Genomic DNA, 13,026 nt, shown 5'->3' on the forward strand with positions numbered 1-13,026 from the left:
CGTGAATAAATTAGATGCCGATTAAAATGTCATTGCAGCAGTGATACACTTCCTCAATGGGAATCACAGAAGGTTCCTATATATGTCCTTTTATTTGAATGTGGTCTACACTTTGCCAATTTTCAGAAACATTCACTCAAATTGCAAAAGAGCTGGTTTTTAGCCAGTGTTCCAATGGCTGGACTGGCATATTGAAAGAAATTCAGTTGGGAAGCAGGCCTTACGAAGTGTTTGCCTCATCTTCCAAAGCAAGCTTTCTTCTATAGAAGAAAAAGCAAAGTTTAAGAAGAGAAAGAAGCCTTGAGGGGAATGTGAAGGAGATGAAGAAGAAGAAGAGAAGAAACAGAAGAAACTAAAGGTGCTTTCATATTTTCAGTTGCAACAGTAGCCCTGTAGACTTAATTGACATTCATCTGAGAAAAACCAAGGAAACCAATTGAAAACTATAAAAGAAAATAAAGGTCTGTTTTTGTCTTGAATGTTGAGTTCTGTGTTGTTTTGACTGTTGAGCACAGTGAATCAGATTTATAATGTGACTCTGCCCCTCACCCCCTTGCTTTGAAAATAAAAGGACTCTTTGTGTAGTCTTAAAGTGTTAAATACTTGGTGACATTTTGTGGTAGCCTGGCTTCTCAATCCCTCATCCTTTCTCATTCCACTACTGTGTCTTGTGCAGTCTTGCATATGTTTGTGGTGTGTAGAGGACTAAGGGGGGGACTTTCTTATGTCTGACAGGACCCACACCATCCAACTGCTATCCGTTAAAATGGTTCCGTGTTCTGTGTCATTGTGATTATTTGTTCAGATGTGCTGCCTAGAGATAGGCCCATGCTTGGCTTTTTGTACAGCTCTCATGCCAAATTCTTTGTGGAATTATGTTGTCTTTTGCTTGAATGCTTTTCTCCCAAATAATGTTAAGAAGGGGCATGGGAGACTTTCACTTTTAAAATAGTTATTTATGTCATTTTTATATTTTATCTAGGCTTAGTCTTCTTAAAGTAAAACTTGGTTGAAATTGTATAAAAATTCAAGATTCTGCTCCAGCATTCCAAAATGGTAAAAGTTATGGCAAAGAGACTGACTAGAGATGTAGTTCAGTGATAGGATGTTTGCCTAGTATGTGCAAGATCCTTGGTTTGATTCCCCAGCAGAGAGGTAGGGAGACAGAGTCACAGAGACATAGAGACATAGATAATGAGAACAAGCTTTGTCAAAATGTAACAAAAAATATATGCCCTAGGGTATTAGGTAATATAAGAAAGATTTTCTTTAAAAAAAATCACTTTGTGAAAATAAGTTCGCCATCCTTAAATTCTAAAACTATAATCTAGATCCTTTTTTTTCTTTTACCCTCTTTCTAGAACTGAAAAAGTAATAATATGTTGTGCCACCTGATACCTTAACTACTGTATTTCTCATCTACTATGCCTCTTAGTGATACCCAACCCCCTACTCTCAAAAAATTACTTCTTCCTTTACATGCAATCTTGCCTTGAGGCAAATAGAATAATTACTAAATAATTCCCCATTGTCCTTTCCTGGATTATGATTTTATGAAATAGAATTACTGTATTCAAATGTGTCCTCGTTTTTACAACACCATTTAGTGACCATAAGTTGCCAGATGGTTTTATTCCCTTCTTCTTCCTAGGCATTCTCATTTGAAATTCTCTCTAATGAATCCATCTTGCTTTTACCTTGAAAACCCATTCTTTTCAATAGGTTTCCATTCACCCATTCATCAAACTCCCCTATATACTGAAAACATTCGAGAATGAACCGAGAAAAGTTTAAAAAGATTTTATTTAAAGGAATTTGTTATATGACACAATGATAACAATATGTTGACAGATGATAAGGGATTTTCTAGTGAAAAGACTGATCATAGCTATGCTCAGCTACTAACCTCGGGAGAAGAGCAAAAAGGTCATCCCTTAAAAATTACAACATTATTTTAGACTTTGGGAACATTTTTAGGTATACTATTTTCAAGCATGTTTAGAGCATCCTTAGCATAGCGTAAGGGATGGTGTCCATAGTTTATACAAATTATGGGTAGAACTCATCACCCCATTAAGTGTTCTACCTCTGACATTCATCTTCTTTGCCAGAATATGAGTACACAGAAATATTTCTGTGGAGTTCAACTTATAGAAATATTACTGTCTGTGTATAGTTTGTATCCAATTAGAAAGCTTTTCTATGGAAAGCTTAGTAATCTTTATTAAAAGATTGCATGACAAACATGAAATAAGTGTTTAGAATGCTGTATTTTAAGGGAGCCACACATTAATTGGCACCTTCAATTCAATACACACTTTAATAATTAAATTCTAATTTCACCATTTATATGAGATTATGACCTTGAGCAAAGACCCCTGATATAAAATGAAGATCATATGAAATCATGAATGTTAGGTATTTACCCTACCACCTGACACAAATAAATGTTCATTAGTATTATTGTTAATTAGGGAATCTTCTTTAAAAACTGTATCCAAAAGCTTAAAATTTCATGAACCCTGGTGGAATGAATAACATTCTATATTTATGCCTTGGGCCAGTATAAGAAGTATTCCTTAAATAAGACCCTGCTGCTCCCCAAAGAAGAATCCTAGTTCATTTTTATTACTTATATGACAAAGTGATATGATTATAATTGATATAACATCATTATTCATACAATTTTAAAGCAAGATGACACTTTCATTTGTTCATCTAGATTTAAAATCCATGCTTGTGACTGTTTTAATTTTTCTCAAAAATACTTAAGTGGAGTATTTTCTTGTCAGAATTTTTAAAATGTTATAAATTCTGTTAGTACATGTCAGGTATTTACTTACATTTGCTTATAAATATATCCATATACTTCATTTTAATTTCATTTAAAACATTATTACTGCTGAGCATGATGGCCTATACATGTAATCCCAGCACTTGGGAGACAGAAGCAAAAGGAGTACCATGAATCTGAGGCCAGCCTCATGTGTTGCAGGGTGAAGCCTGGGCTAGGTAGTGAATTGTGGGCCACCCTGGCCTACACAGTAAGGTCCTACCTGAAAATCAAAACATTATTTTTGATAATAACTTATGATCCGTTACTATTATTGATGTATTAGAAATTGCTATGGCAGTCACATGAAATCTAATAATCTATTAAATAACTGGACAATCTTAATTATATATATGCCAACCAATACCATTCCATCTTAGGAAGTCTGAAACAATGAAAATCATTCAGTATTAATTAACTAGGAGAACTCTATTAAATAGCATATCTGTGTTTATTAATTATTGTCTTAAAATACTAAACTATATGAAGCAGCATTTCTATGTTATGTACATTTTATACTCTAATTCTTTGAACTCAAGATACATGTGATTATTTTTCTTTCAAGAGGCTATCATTGAATCATAAATCCTATTTAATCCTTCTAAAACAATTGACTGCCCATAGCTATCTAACCCAATCTACCTAACATCTGTGAGGTATTTTGGTTTACTTTATTTTATTTTACTTATTAGAGATATTTAAATATTAGATTGTTTTCCTAATCATTCATTAGACTGTTTTTCAGAAAATCAAATTTTTAGAAGATTTTTCAAACTACAAAATAACTTTATTAAGCTGCATATCTGTCTCTTTCCCTCCCTTCTCCCCATCCTTTACCCCAGTCCCACCTCATCTCGCAGGTGAAAGTCGGGAAGAAAAATTAGGAGACTCCCTGCAAGATTTGTACAGGGCACTGGAGGAAGCCAGTCTGTCACCAATAGGAGAACATCGCATTTCAACCAAAATGGAATACAAGCTATCCTTTATCAAAAGGTGTAATGATCCTGTGATGAATGAAAAACTGCACAGGCTGAGAATTCTTAAAAGCACTTTAAAGGTAAGGGAGGAAATGGACAGATACATACCTTTGGGGTGATTCCTTCTTGAATTGAAACTATATTGCCAGATACTATAAAAGTTAAGTGGTGCAAAATAGGGATCTAGAGGAAGGAAAAAGGAAATAGGAAGAACCTGCAGCAGAGTGATGGGAAGGGAATCCTGTCAGGTTTTTTTGTTGTTGTTGTTGAAGTCCTAAGTCACTGACTAAATGCTACATGACTTAGTTTTAGAAGGAAATAGGATGTGGTTAAGACTTTCTTCTCAAAATGCAGGGCTACTGCTACTCCTTAGTCCTTTGATTCCTTAAGAGAAGATTACCATGTCGTGTAAATATTTATCGAAGATAGTAAAGGCAAATGGTATGCATGTAGAATGTGTAAAGGGCTTGAAATGTTCCATTAATATTTCCTGCATAAGCTTCACTCCACATATGTAGAGACTGCATAATTGTTCTGTATACTTGATCAGTTTCTAACACACATATTACCTTCCCAACATATACTTCTGTAAGTGCTTAACAGGGTTTTCATTCTTCCTATGCCACACCTAGATTGGGAAGCAGGTGGTAAGGACATGGGACAGAGAGGCAGAAGTTGAAGATGGAGGTTGTGTAGATGAGGAAAGGACCTATCTTACAAACTACCTGAACAGGGCCTGTACTACATAAGAAGTAAAAACAAAATATCTAGAAGTATCATATAGAATGTGTAGCACAGTAATTCCAAAACACAAAATGTCAAAGGGCTTCTTTGAGGAGTGTTTTTAAATCCACAACGTCCTTCTAAGAAGGTAGTATTGGAATAGAGATGAGTACTAAATGGATAAATGCAGTAGAAAAATCGATGATTTGAAGCATTTTCAGGTAATAACAGCCAAGGATTCAGAGTCACTTAACTCAGTGGTATTTGTATAAGTGCACAGAACAATGAATGGACTTTGGTAGTTAATACCACAATTCTAGGGAGAGCTATAATAGTCGTAAGAGTAATTCTACTGACCAACCCTATTCTGAAGATATCCTCACCTTCCTATCTTATTTTGGTTTTGCCTTCTTTGGTTGAATTTTTTTCATACAACTTATTCTGATCATGCTTTTCCTCTCTTCCAACTCCTCCCAGATCCTCTACACCCCATTTATCTCTCTCTCTTAAAAAGAAATAACCAAAAAAAAAACAGGAAATACAAAACAAAAGCAAATCTGAAACCGAAATATACAAGCAAAAGACAAATAAGACAAAAATAAGTTCAAACAAAGCAATATGAGACAAAAGGTCTGCAGAAATATTGAGTTCATTTTGTGTCCCTCCCCTCTTTGCCCTATGTGAATATCTTAAATACCTGCTCCTTGTATGCTGGCTGTCTCTGTCTCTGTCTGTCTCTGTCTCTCTCTCTCTCTGTTTCTCTCTCTCTCTCTCTCCCTCCTTCCCTCCCTCCCTCCCCCCTCTCTCTCTTTCTTTCCTTCCCTTCACTTCCTACTTCTCTTCTCTCTTTTCTTATCTTTTATTCACTATAAGTATTCTACAATATTTTTGTCCTATGACAATGAATATGAGCCACTGTAAATGTTGGGTTCAAGAAGAATCAATGAGTCACCATGGTGCTGTTTTTGACTCTTCTGCTCTTCTAAGACAAAGACAATGAAGAAAGTCACTAAGAAGAAATGTCCCTTGCTGGTTCAAAAGTGGGGAGGAGCTGTAGAACCCTGTACTTTGGGACTTAGAAAAGTAATAAGTTATAAAATCTTGCATTACAGAGAAATACATGAACAAGCCCAAAATTAGATCTTGGATTCCACCATAGGCAACTCCCAGCATCACCAGCCCCATACCTATTTAGTATCTTGTCTCCTTACTGGCCAGAGCAGCTTCTCAGGCATAATATTGTCTTCTTTCCCTCCCAACTCTGACACAGGTGTGCCTTTTCACTCCTGCAGAACATTTCCAGGATTCCTTAAGCCCTCTGTTAGAGCCATAAAAGACAAGACTGGTTTTCTCAAACTGTCCTAATCCTTTCTCCATCTTACCTTCCACAGGAGAAATTCTTTTCTTCTACATTTCATACCTGTGCCTTTGAAAGTTATACCCATATAGTCATACCAAAATGAAGCTTAGTTGTCAGCTGAATCCCAGCCTATAAAATGAAATAGACTATTCATTATCAGGTCCCAGTGCTATGGAAAGGGCTCCATAATAGTCCCAGGGCAAGAATTCTGTATTTGCAGCAACAGGGGGGCTGCTTCCTCTCACTGGGGCATGAAGAGTTTACCATATGAAGGAAGAGTAACTTGAGAGATATACAGTGGTAAGTCCAGTTGGTGGCAGAGATAGGATGTTACAGAGACATTAGAGAGAGAGAAAAGCTTCTTTTGGGGTGTTTAAATAAGCTTTGAAGAAAGGAGAGACTTTTAAGCTGGATCTTACAAGTTGAGGAAGGTTTTCTTAAAACATGAAAGTTTCCATAAGCACAGATGGCAAATAGGAAAGGCCGAGAGTAAATCCCAGACAACAAGCAATCCAAGACATAGCACTGAGTTAGAAAAAGATACAACATGATTTTAGTCTAAATAACTGAATGTGAGCATATCATCTCTTAGAGGTTTCTGGATTTATTGGCTCACTGACTTGTTTCAAATTTCAGTAAAAGTTCACCTCCATCATAACTATTGAATTCTTTTGCTTTTCAGGCCAGAGAAGGAGAAGTAGCCATTATTGATAAAGTCCTAGACAATCCAGACTTGACATCTAAAGAATTCCAACAGTGGAAGCAGATGTACCTCGACCTTTTCTTGGATATCTGTCAAAACACCACCTCAAGTGATCCACTAAGTATTTCTTCTGAAGTAGATGTTATCACTTCCTCTCTAACACATACTCATTCATACATTGAGACACATGTGTAAGTGCATTCTGACTTGAGGCCATTTAGTACCTGCTGGTACTCTGAACAAGTACATGAGGTAGTTCTTTTTATTAATGTGTTGGACACTTGACAAGCTATACTTTAATGTTACCAAACTATATGAAACAAAGCATACATGGTCACATTAACACTGTCTTTAATGAGCATTTGTATGTTTTATACGCAGTCAGTGCTCAGCTTATGTTTACCATGTGCAAAATCAACTATCTTTAATGACTTAAATTAACTTTTACAAACAATTCTAAATACAGGTGATCTTCAAATAGAAAAACTCCAAAAAGGCAGTTTTCTATCTGAAGTCATCTTTTCTCCCTTTAAGTTAATTTTCTATAAATGATACTTCAAACGTAAATCACAATTTTTTCAGGTGCGGACATCCTTGTGGGTGGGAAAGAATTTAAACCTTTTTATATTTATTAAAATGTTCTAAGAATTTTCTTAAACACTGCACAAAGTTTAATGCTGTAGTTTTATTTTTGTGAAATGTAGGTGCGTATGAAAGAGTTAAGCAAACTAGAAGAGCATCAACATAAGAAAAGTTCAGGTAGCTAATATCCGTCTTAATAGTCTATTAACTTGTGCTGACTGGTTAATGGAGGTACTCTTCCAAATCTATGAGAACACTGCATGGTGTATCAGGGCAAAGCTTTGTAAGATGTTTTTGTAACTAAGACCAAAATTGAAGATAGAGCTGCTTTATTTTCTTGGTTTAAATCTTCCTTTATTTTTGTAGTGATGAAATGCTGATTGTGTACAGAAGAATTTAAGAATGGATTTTTTTAAAACAGACTTAACTCACCCAGAAAGGCAGCTAACAGCTATACATACATACATACATACATACATCTCTCTATATATATATTATACATAATTTCAGCCCAAACTCATGGTTTTTGAACTCTTAACTCTTAAAAGACAAGGTATACACTGAAATGAGTCAATTTTCCAGGCAGTTTCCAATTTTCCCTTGGTCTGTTAACTAAACTCCTGTAATTATACATCAGGCAGGGAAGTAAAATACATTTAGTCATCACAGATAGAAGTTATAATAGAGAAAACAATGATGACAAATGTTAATAGACTTCTCTGCTAAGGAACAGAGAATGGCAGTCATTCAGGGAGTCATTACTTTGAGTGACCTGAGATTAAGCACTTAGAGGTTTTTCCTAGAGTCCTGAACTGTTTATAGAGTGGATGGAGTCTATGAAAAGTCCTCTTCATATATTGCCATTTCTATGTGTCTAGTTTTGGAAAGTGACCACAGCATGAAAGTGACTTGCTGCTTTTTAGTGTGTGGCTGCATAATGTACAAGTCACAATTTGCTGTTTTTCCAGGAGGAAGAGACCCTCCTTTACTATTCTATATCCTAAAATCTATTTCTGATCAGCTTTATCCTGTTGCCTGTACAGCTCAGTGAATGTACTTATATCTCTAAGAGTTCAGATATATGCCAGTGAATATTTTTGCTGTAGAGAAGAAAGTAAAACCTACACAGTGGGGTCTTTTTCTTTGCTTTTGAAATCACATTAAATCACTATCGTTTTGCAGACTTTGCACAACTGTACAGGAGAGTGGCCTTTCTACAGCACATTTTCAGTAATCCTATATTTAGTCAAATGGATGAGAAACCACACATTAATGTTTGTATGGAATTTTGGGTCCAGTGTAATATTTTTATCATTGAAAAAAAAAACCCTATTTGTAAAAACATTTATTTACTGCATGGTTATTGACACACATTAAATTTGTGGGATTTTGTGTATGTAAAAGAGAGAAAGAGAGAGAAAAAACAAACAAACAAACAAAAAACCCTTGTCATAAAATGAAGTGTGCTTGTTACAGTTGTTTAGGCATATTGATGTTTATTAGACCAATGTGTATCTCCACTTAAAAATATCTGTAAATGATGGATGTGTCACGTATACAGTGGACAGACAGCCTGCGAACAACAAGCAGTTGGCGGGGAAACTAGCTCTCTTGCTAGTAAGCAGCTTCTCCTTTTGTAAAGTCAGCTGTTACTTGATTGGTAAAAATTAAACTAATGAATTTTACAAGACTCGTGACTAGCCTAGCATGAAAGAGACCTTTTAACACTATATATCTGTACATTTTATTGCATTAGTTTCAAATCTAGGAGAGAGGCAGCACTGTAAACTGAAGTCAAATAAATCCAGCTCTTACTGAACCCTTATAAAGCCCTACTTTATTCATGCAGAGGGCTTACCACATTTCTCTGTGATCTAATCACACAGCCACCCTCACTACCACCACCCCACTTACAAGTTCTCACTTTGCCACCTCACTGATAGTACAAGCCAGAAGTAACACCTGTTCAGAGCTTACCAAGGTCTCCTGTGAGACCTTGAAAACTCAAGCTAAGCTGCCTTCCCACTGACCTGACCTAACCATGTAGACTTCACCTACTCGTTCCTTTTCTGTGAGCCTTTGGGCGATGGAGGGAGCAAACCACTAAAAATAAGCTCATTTTCTTTTGACAAATGTAGCATTTTGTGGTTAGGGGTTGCTGAAGTATGTCTAAACTATAAAGCTGCCTCTAACCAGTGAGAAAGCAGATGGGTAAGGAACAGAAGCAAAAATTCAAAATTAACCAAGAATAGTTTCTCACAGAAATGCTTTTTCCAAGATTTTTTTCCTTCTCAGTTCCGTTTCGATATGAAACTGTTAGAACAGATCTATAACCGTGGCCCTGCACTATAAAAATAATTCTCCTCCGTACAACTGTTCCACACCATTTAAGCAAGGCTCTCATGCACGCGTGTGTGCACACACACACACTCACTCACAATTTCATCAGGTAATACTGTCATGTGGGACTATTAGAGCTGTTATAGCCAACAATTTTCTGTGATTTGTGTGTAACTAGTCGTACTTTTTTAGAGGGAAGTCATGAAAGTAATTACAGGCACCTGGAAAACACTTTAGGAGGGAAATAAGGTCCTATTTTACTTCTAAATTCCTCCTCTAGCACAGGGTGAGTCTCTTTCTGAAAAGTCTGTAATTAACTAAAGCTGTTTCATATCACTGCATTTGACCGTTCCTGACTGCCATTTGGTTAAAGGGGAATAGTTATTCTTTGGCCAAAGTCATGTTTGCCTCCTTACCCTTCAGAATTGGTCTATCAGAGTCCCAATCTTGGTGGGGGTGGGTCTTAGCTCTGCAGGCAAGGTCAAGAACAACTTTCTCTTGGCTCCTCTGAAGACTGGACTCACCTGTTCAACTCAACACTAAATCTAGTACCTCCCCAGGCTCTCCCTCCCTTTTCTCCTCCCCACCCTCTGCCAGCTGCAGCACTGCGCACCGAAGGCCACTCCACGCCCAGGGCAGCACACAGCCTATGTCCTCCCAACGGTCCAGGTCAAGGTCATAGCCCACTACATTACAGGTTGGCACCTGGCGTGAATCCCGCCACTTGAGACCACCCAGCAGCAGCACTGTCTCTTCTACCACAGCAAGTCCATAGCAGAATCGGTCGTAAGGTAGTGACCGCAACCGAGTCCACTGGTCTGTGCTGGGGTCGTAGCGTTCGATCTCAGAGAAGGGCTCATATCTTCCTAAAAAGGCAAACACTGCACCTCGCAGCACCGCAAGGTAATGCCCATAGCGAGCTGTGCCCATGGGTGCCCTCTTACTCCATGCCCTCTCTCCAGGGCTGAGGGAGTACATATCCCGGAGGCTGCTTGTGCCTCCTTCTCCTCTCCCTGTCTTGCCCCCGGAGATGTACACAACACCGTGGTCCCCAACGGCACCCGCGTGACCGTGCAGTGCCCGAGGCAGCTCCCCAGCTGCCACCCAGCGGTCCCTGCGCAGGTCGTACATCTCCACTGAGGCCAGTGCCTCGCCACAGGAGCCTAGGCCCCCAACGGCCAGGAGACTGTCGCCTACCACTCCACACCAGAAGTGGGCTCGCGCTTCTCGCATGGCGGGCACCTCTGTCCAAGTGTGGAAGCGCGGGTCATAACGGTGCACTAAGGCCGTGACCGACCTTGGGCCGTCCACCAGGGAGCTAGATGGACTGCCAGAAAGGCTCTCCCCTCCGAGGACGAATAGGAAGTTGCCCATGGTACATACACTGTGGCCTAGCAGTGGTGCGGGCAGCCGGGTCAGGTTGTGCCAGCTGTGGTTGTACACGTCGAAGGACACCACGTCCTGGGTGAGCTCCCACTCCTTCTCCTCCATCTCTCCTTCCTCCTCTTCCTCCGGCTCAGGTACAGGGCTCCGATTCCTAACTACCTCTGGTAGGACCACAATTTCCTCAGTAACAGTCTCCCTAGCTCTGAGACCACCAACCAGCAAGATGCGGGTCTGGGGACTCCGAACACTAGTCTGTTCTCCCTGCAGGAGCGGCTGGCGGGAAGGTGTTGTGTGGTAATTGAGGGCCTGAATGATGAGGTCCTTGATCCTGGTAGGTAAAGTAAGCCCGGATCCTGAGTACACGCGCCTCAGTACACCTGTGGGCACCAAGCCAAAGCGGATACATCCAAGCAGTGTTGAACTGTGAGCCAGGCGCTGTGTTGCGGGCTCCTGCCTCAGCCAGGCTAGTGCCAGGCCCAGCAGCCGCGTCTCAGCCACCCGTGCCACGTCGGCGGCACTCAACACAACCTCCATTGATAGAGGGTTGAGTTCCAACAGCCCCGAAGGGCCAGCGCCCATCAGTAGCAGCTCCCGCAGGTGATGCACAATGCAGCGCTCCGCTGCACCCAGGGTGCGAGCCAGGCCAAAGCGAGCAGCCACATTGGCAGTGAAGCAGCAATTCTCTGGGGCAAGCTGACGTTCCAGGTAGTGGCTACACAGCCCCAAGGCCTCCGTGACTTGCAAGTAGCTGGCGGCCTCCAGGGTGTCCTCCACAGTGTCCATGGAGAGGGGCAGCCAGGCGGTGTAGATGAAGTCCAGCAGGCGCTGCAGGCCAGTAGCAGAAGGCACATGCAGGTGAATTACATGAGCCCGTGATTCCTGAGTGTGACTCTTGAACAGGGCCCTGAAGTAGTCGCTGGAGCATGCCAGAAGTGACCTGTGTGCTGGAAACTCACTGCCCTCGGCCTCCAGTGTCACGTCACACAAGAAGCCCTCAGCACGTAGGGCCTGGTAGCCTGTGAGAAGAGAGCTGCCATGAGCTTTGCAGTAAGACAGGAAGTAACTCATGATGCCCAAGGCGGGAAGCTGAAATGGAGCCAGCTAGGCGGGGCTGGAGGCATCCCGTGGCACCGACTCCCACCTCCGCTGTCCAGCTGCAGAGCCCCCAGCAAAGGCCGACGTTTGCCTGCTCAGCTTAAAACCTAGGATTCCTTCATCCAGATCTGGCAGTTGTTCCGTGCCTGTCTCAGACAACAAATGCTCTAGAGACAATTTCCAGAAGTCTCTAATAGCAGAAGGTGTGGATTTCCGAGTCTTCTCGGTCTTACCAGGCTTGGCTTCAGCTGCTGCTAAGCATGACAGCGCGTTGCCCAAAGCCTCTTCCCATCCACAATTTGGGAAGCCCACACTTGCACGCCACGGGGGGCGGTGGCCTGCACCATCACCCGAAGAGGTCAATCTGACAGTGCACCAGCGAGGGTGCTGGATCTCCAACAGGACAGATGAGTAGATGTGGCCCTATTGTGGGTGCTCCCGGAGTGCAGGATGGTGGTTCTGAATTCCCGGCCATGGAGCAGAAGGACCTGTTCTGTGGACACCCGCGCAGTCCGAAGACAACTGGCTAGGGGGCTGGGTGTGAGCTTGTTCTGAGAGGAGGATCAAATCAAAGCCTGTGGCATTGGGGGGAGCGCGGGTCAGTCAGCGTAGAAGGTTGGAAGCGTGATTGGGCGCGCTGCACATAACATGCCGGTAGCTCACAGTGACAGGAATAGTGCTCGCCTTGGCTCACTGGCGCGCAGCGACCCGACCCGCCCTGCGCCCCAGCTGCTGGCTGCGACCAGGGGCCCGGCAGGAAGCTTCCTGAGCCAGGGCACTGACTTCTGTGTCCCGACTGGCCTCCAGTGACCGCGGGGGGGACCAGAGGGTCCCCTCGAACACTGAGCAGGGTGACGTGGGGGGAGCTCACAAAGGACCTGAGAGTCCCTAGGGACTCTCGGCCTGGTGATGCGTTGGGAGGTGTGTCTGGCTGAGCAGGACCAGAGAGCCCCTATGCCTGAGAAAGAAGCCCCAGGCTCAACTTTTGGCTTTGAATTTGTCCTAATTAGTCAGGAGCAAACGGGAT

General features: G+C 41.5%; 2 protein-coding genes across 5 annotated transcripts in view; one reads left to right on the plus strand and one right to left on the minus strand.

Moving 5' to 3' along the window:
• The window catches only part of Cnksr2 (connector enhancer of kinase suppressor of Ras 2), a 241,405-nt gene extending 234,090 nt beyond the window's left edge, over positions 1–7,315 (plus strand). For all 4 annotated transcript variants that reach the window (XM_028873217.2, XM_028873218.2, XM_028873219.2 and 1 more), the window contains 2 exons: positions 3,676–3,890; positions 6,576–7,315. In XM_028873217.2, coding sequence (XP_028729050.1) covers positions 3,676–3,890; positions 6,576–6,791 — 431 coding nt within the window. In that variant the 3' untranslated portion in view covers positions 6,792–7,315. The remainder of the gene's footprint in view (positions 1–3,675; positions 3,891–6,575) is intronic.
• Positions 7,316–8,648: 1,333 nt separating this feature from the next.
• On the minus strand, positions 8,649–12,804 carry Klhl34 (kelch like family member 34). Its single transcript, XM_028873275.2, has one exon. The coding sequence runs from the start codon at positions 11,970–11,972 to the stop codon at positions 10,047–10,049; it is 1,926 nt and encodes a 641-aa protein (XP_028729108.1). The 5' UTR covers positions 11,973–12,804; the 3' UTR covers positions 8,649–10,046.
• Positions 12,805–13,026: the final 222 nt, after the last annotated feature.

This window comes from Peromyscus leucopus, chromosome X (assembly GCF_004664715.2).
Source record: "Peromyscus leucopus breed LL Stock chromosome X, UCI_PerLeu_2.1, whole genome shotgun sequence".
In the NCBI taxonomy this organism is placed as follows: domain Eukaryota; kingdom Metazoa; phylum Chordata; class Mammalia; order Rodentia; family Cricetidae; genus Peromyscus; species Peromyscus leucopus.

Excerpts from the sequence above, each read along its gene's own strand:
- Klhl34 (XM_028873275.2), bottom strand. The coding sequence starts at position 11,972 with ATGAGTTACTTCCTGTCTTACTGCAAAGCTCATGGCAGCTCTCTTCTC.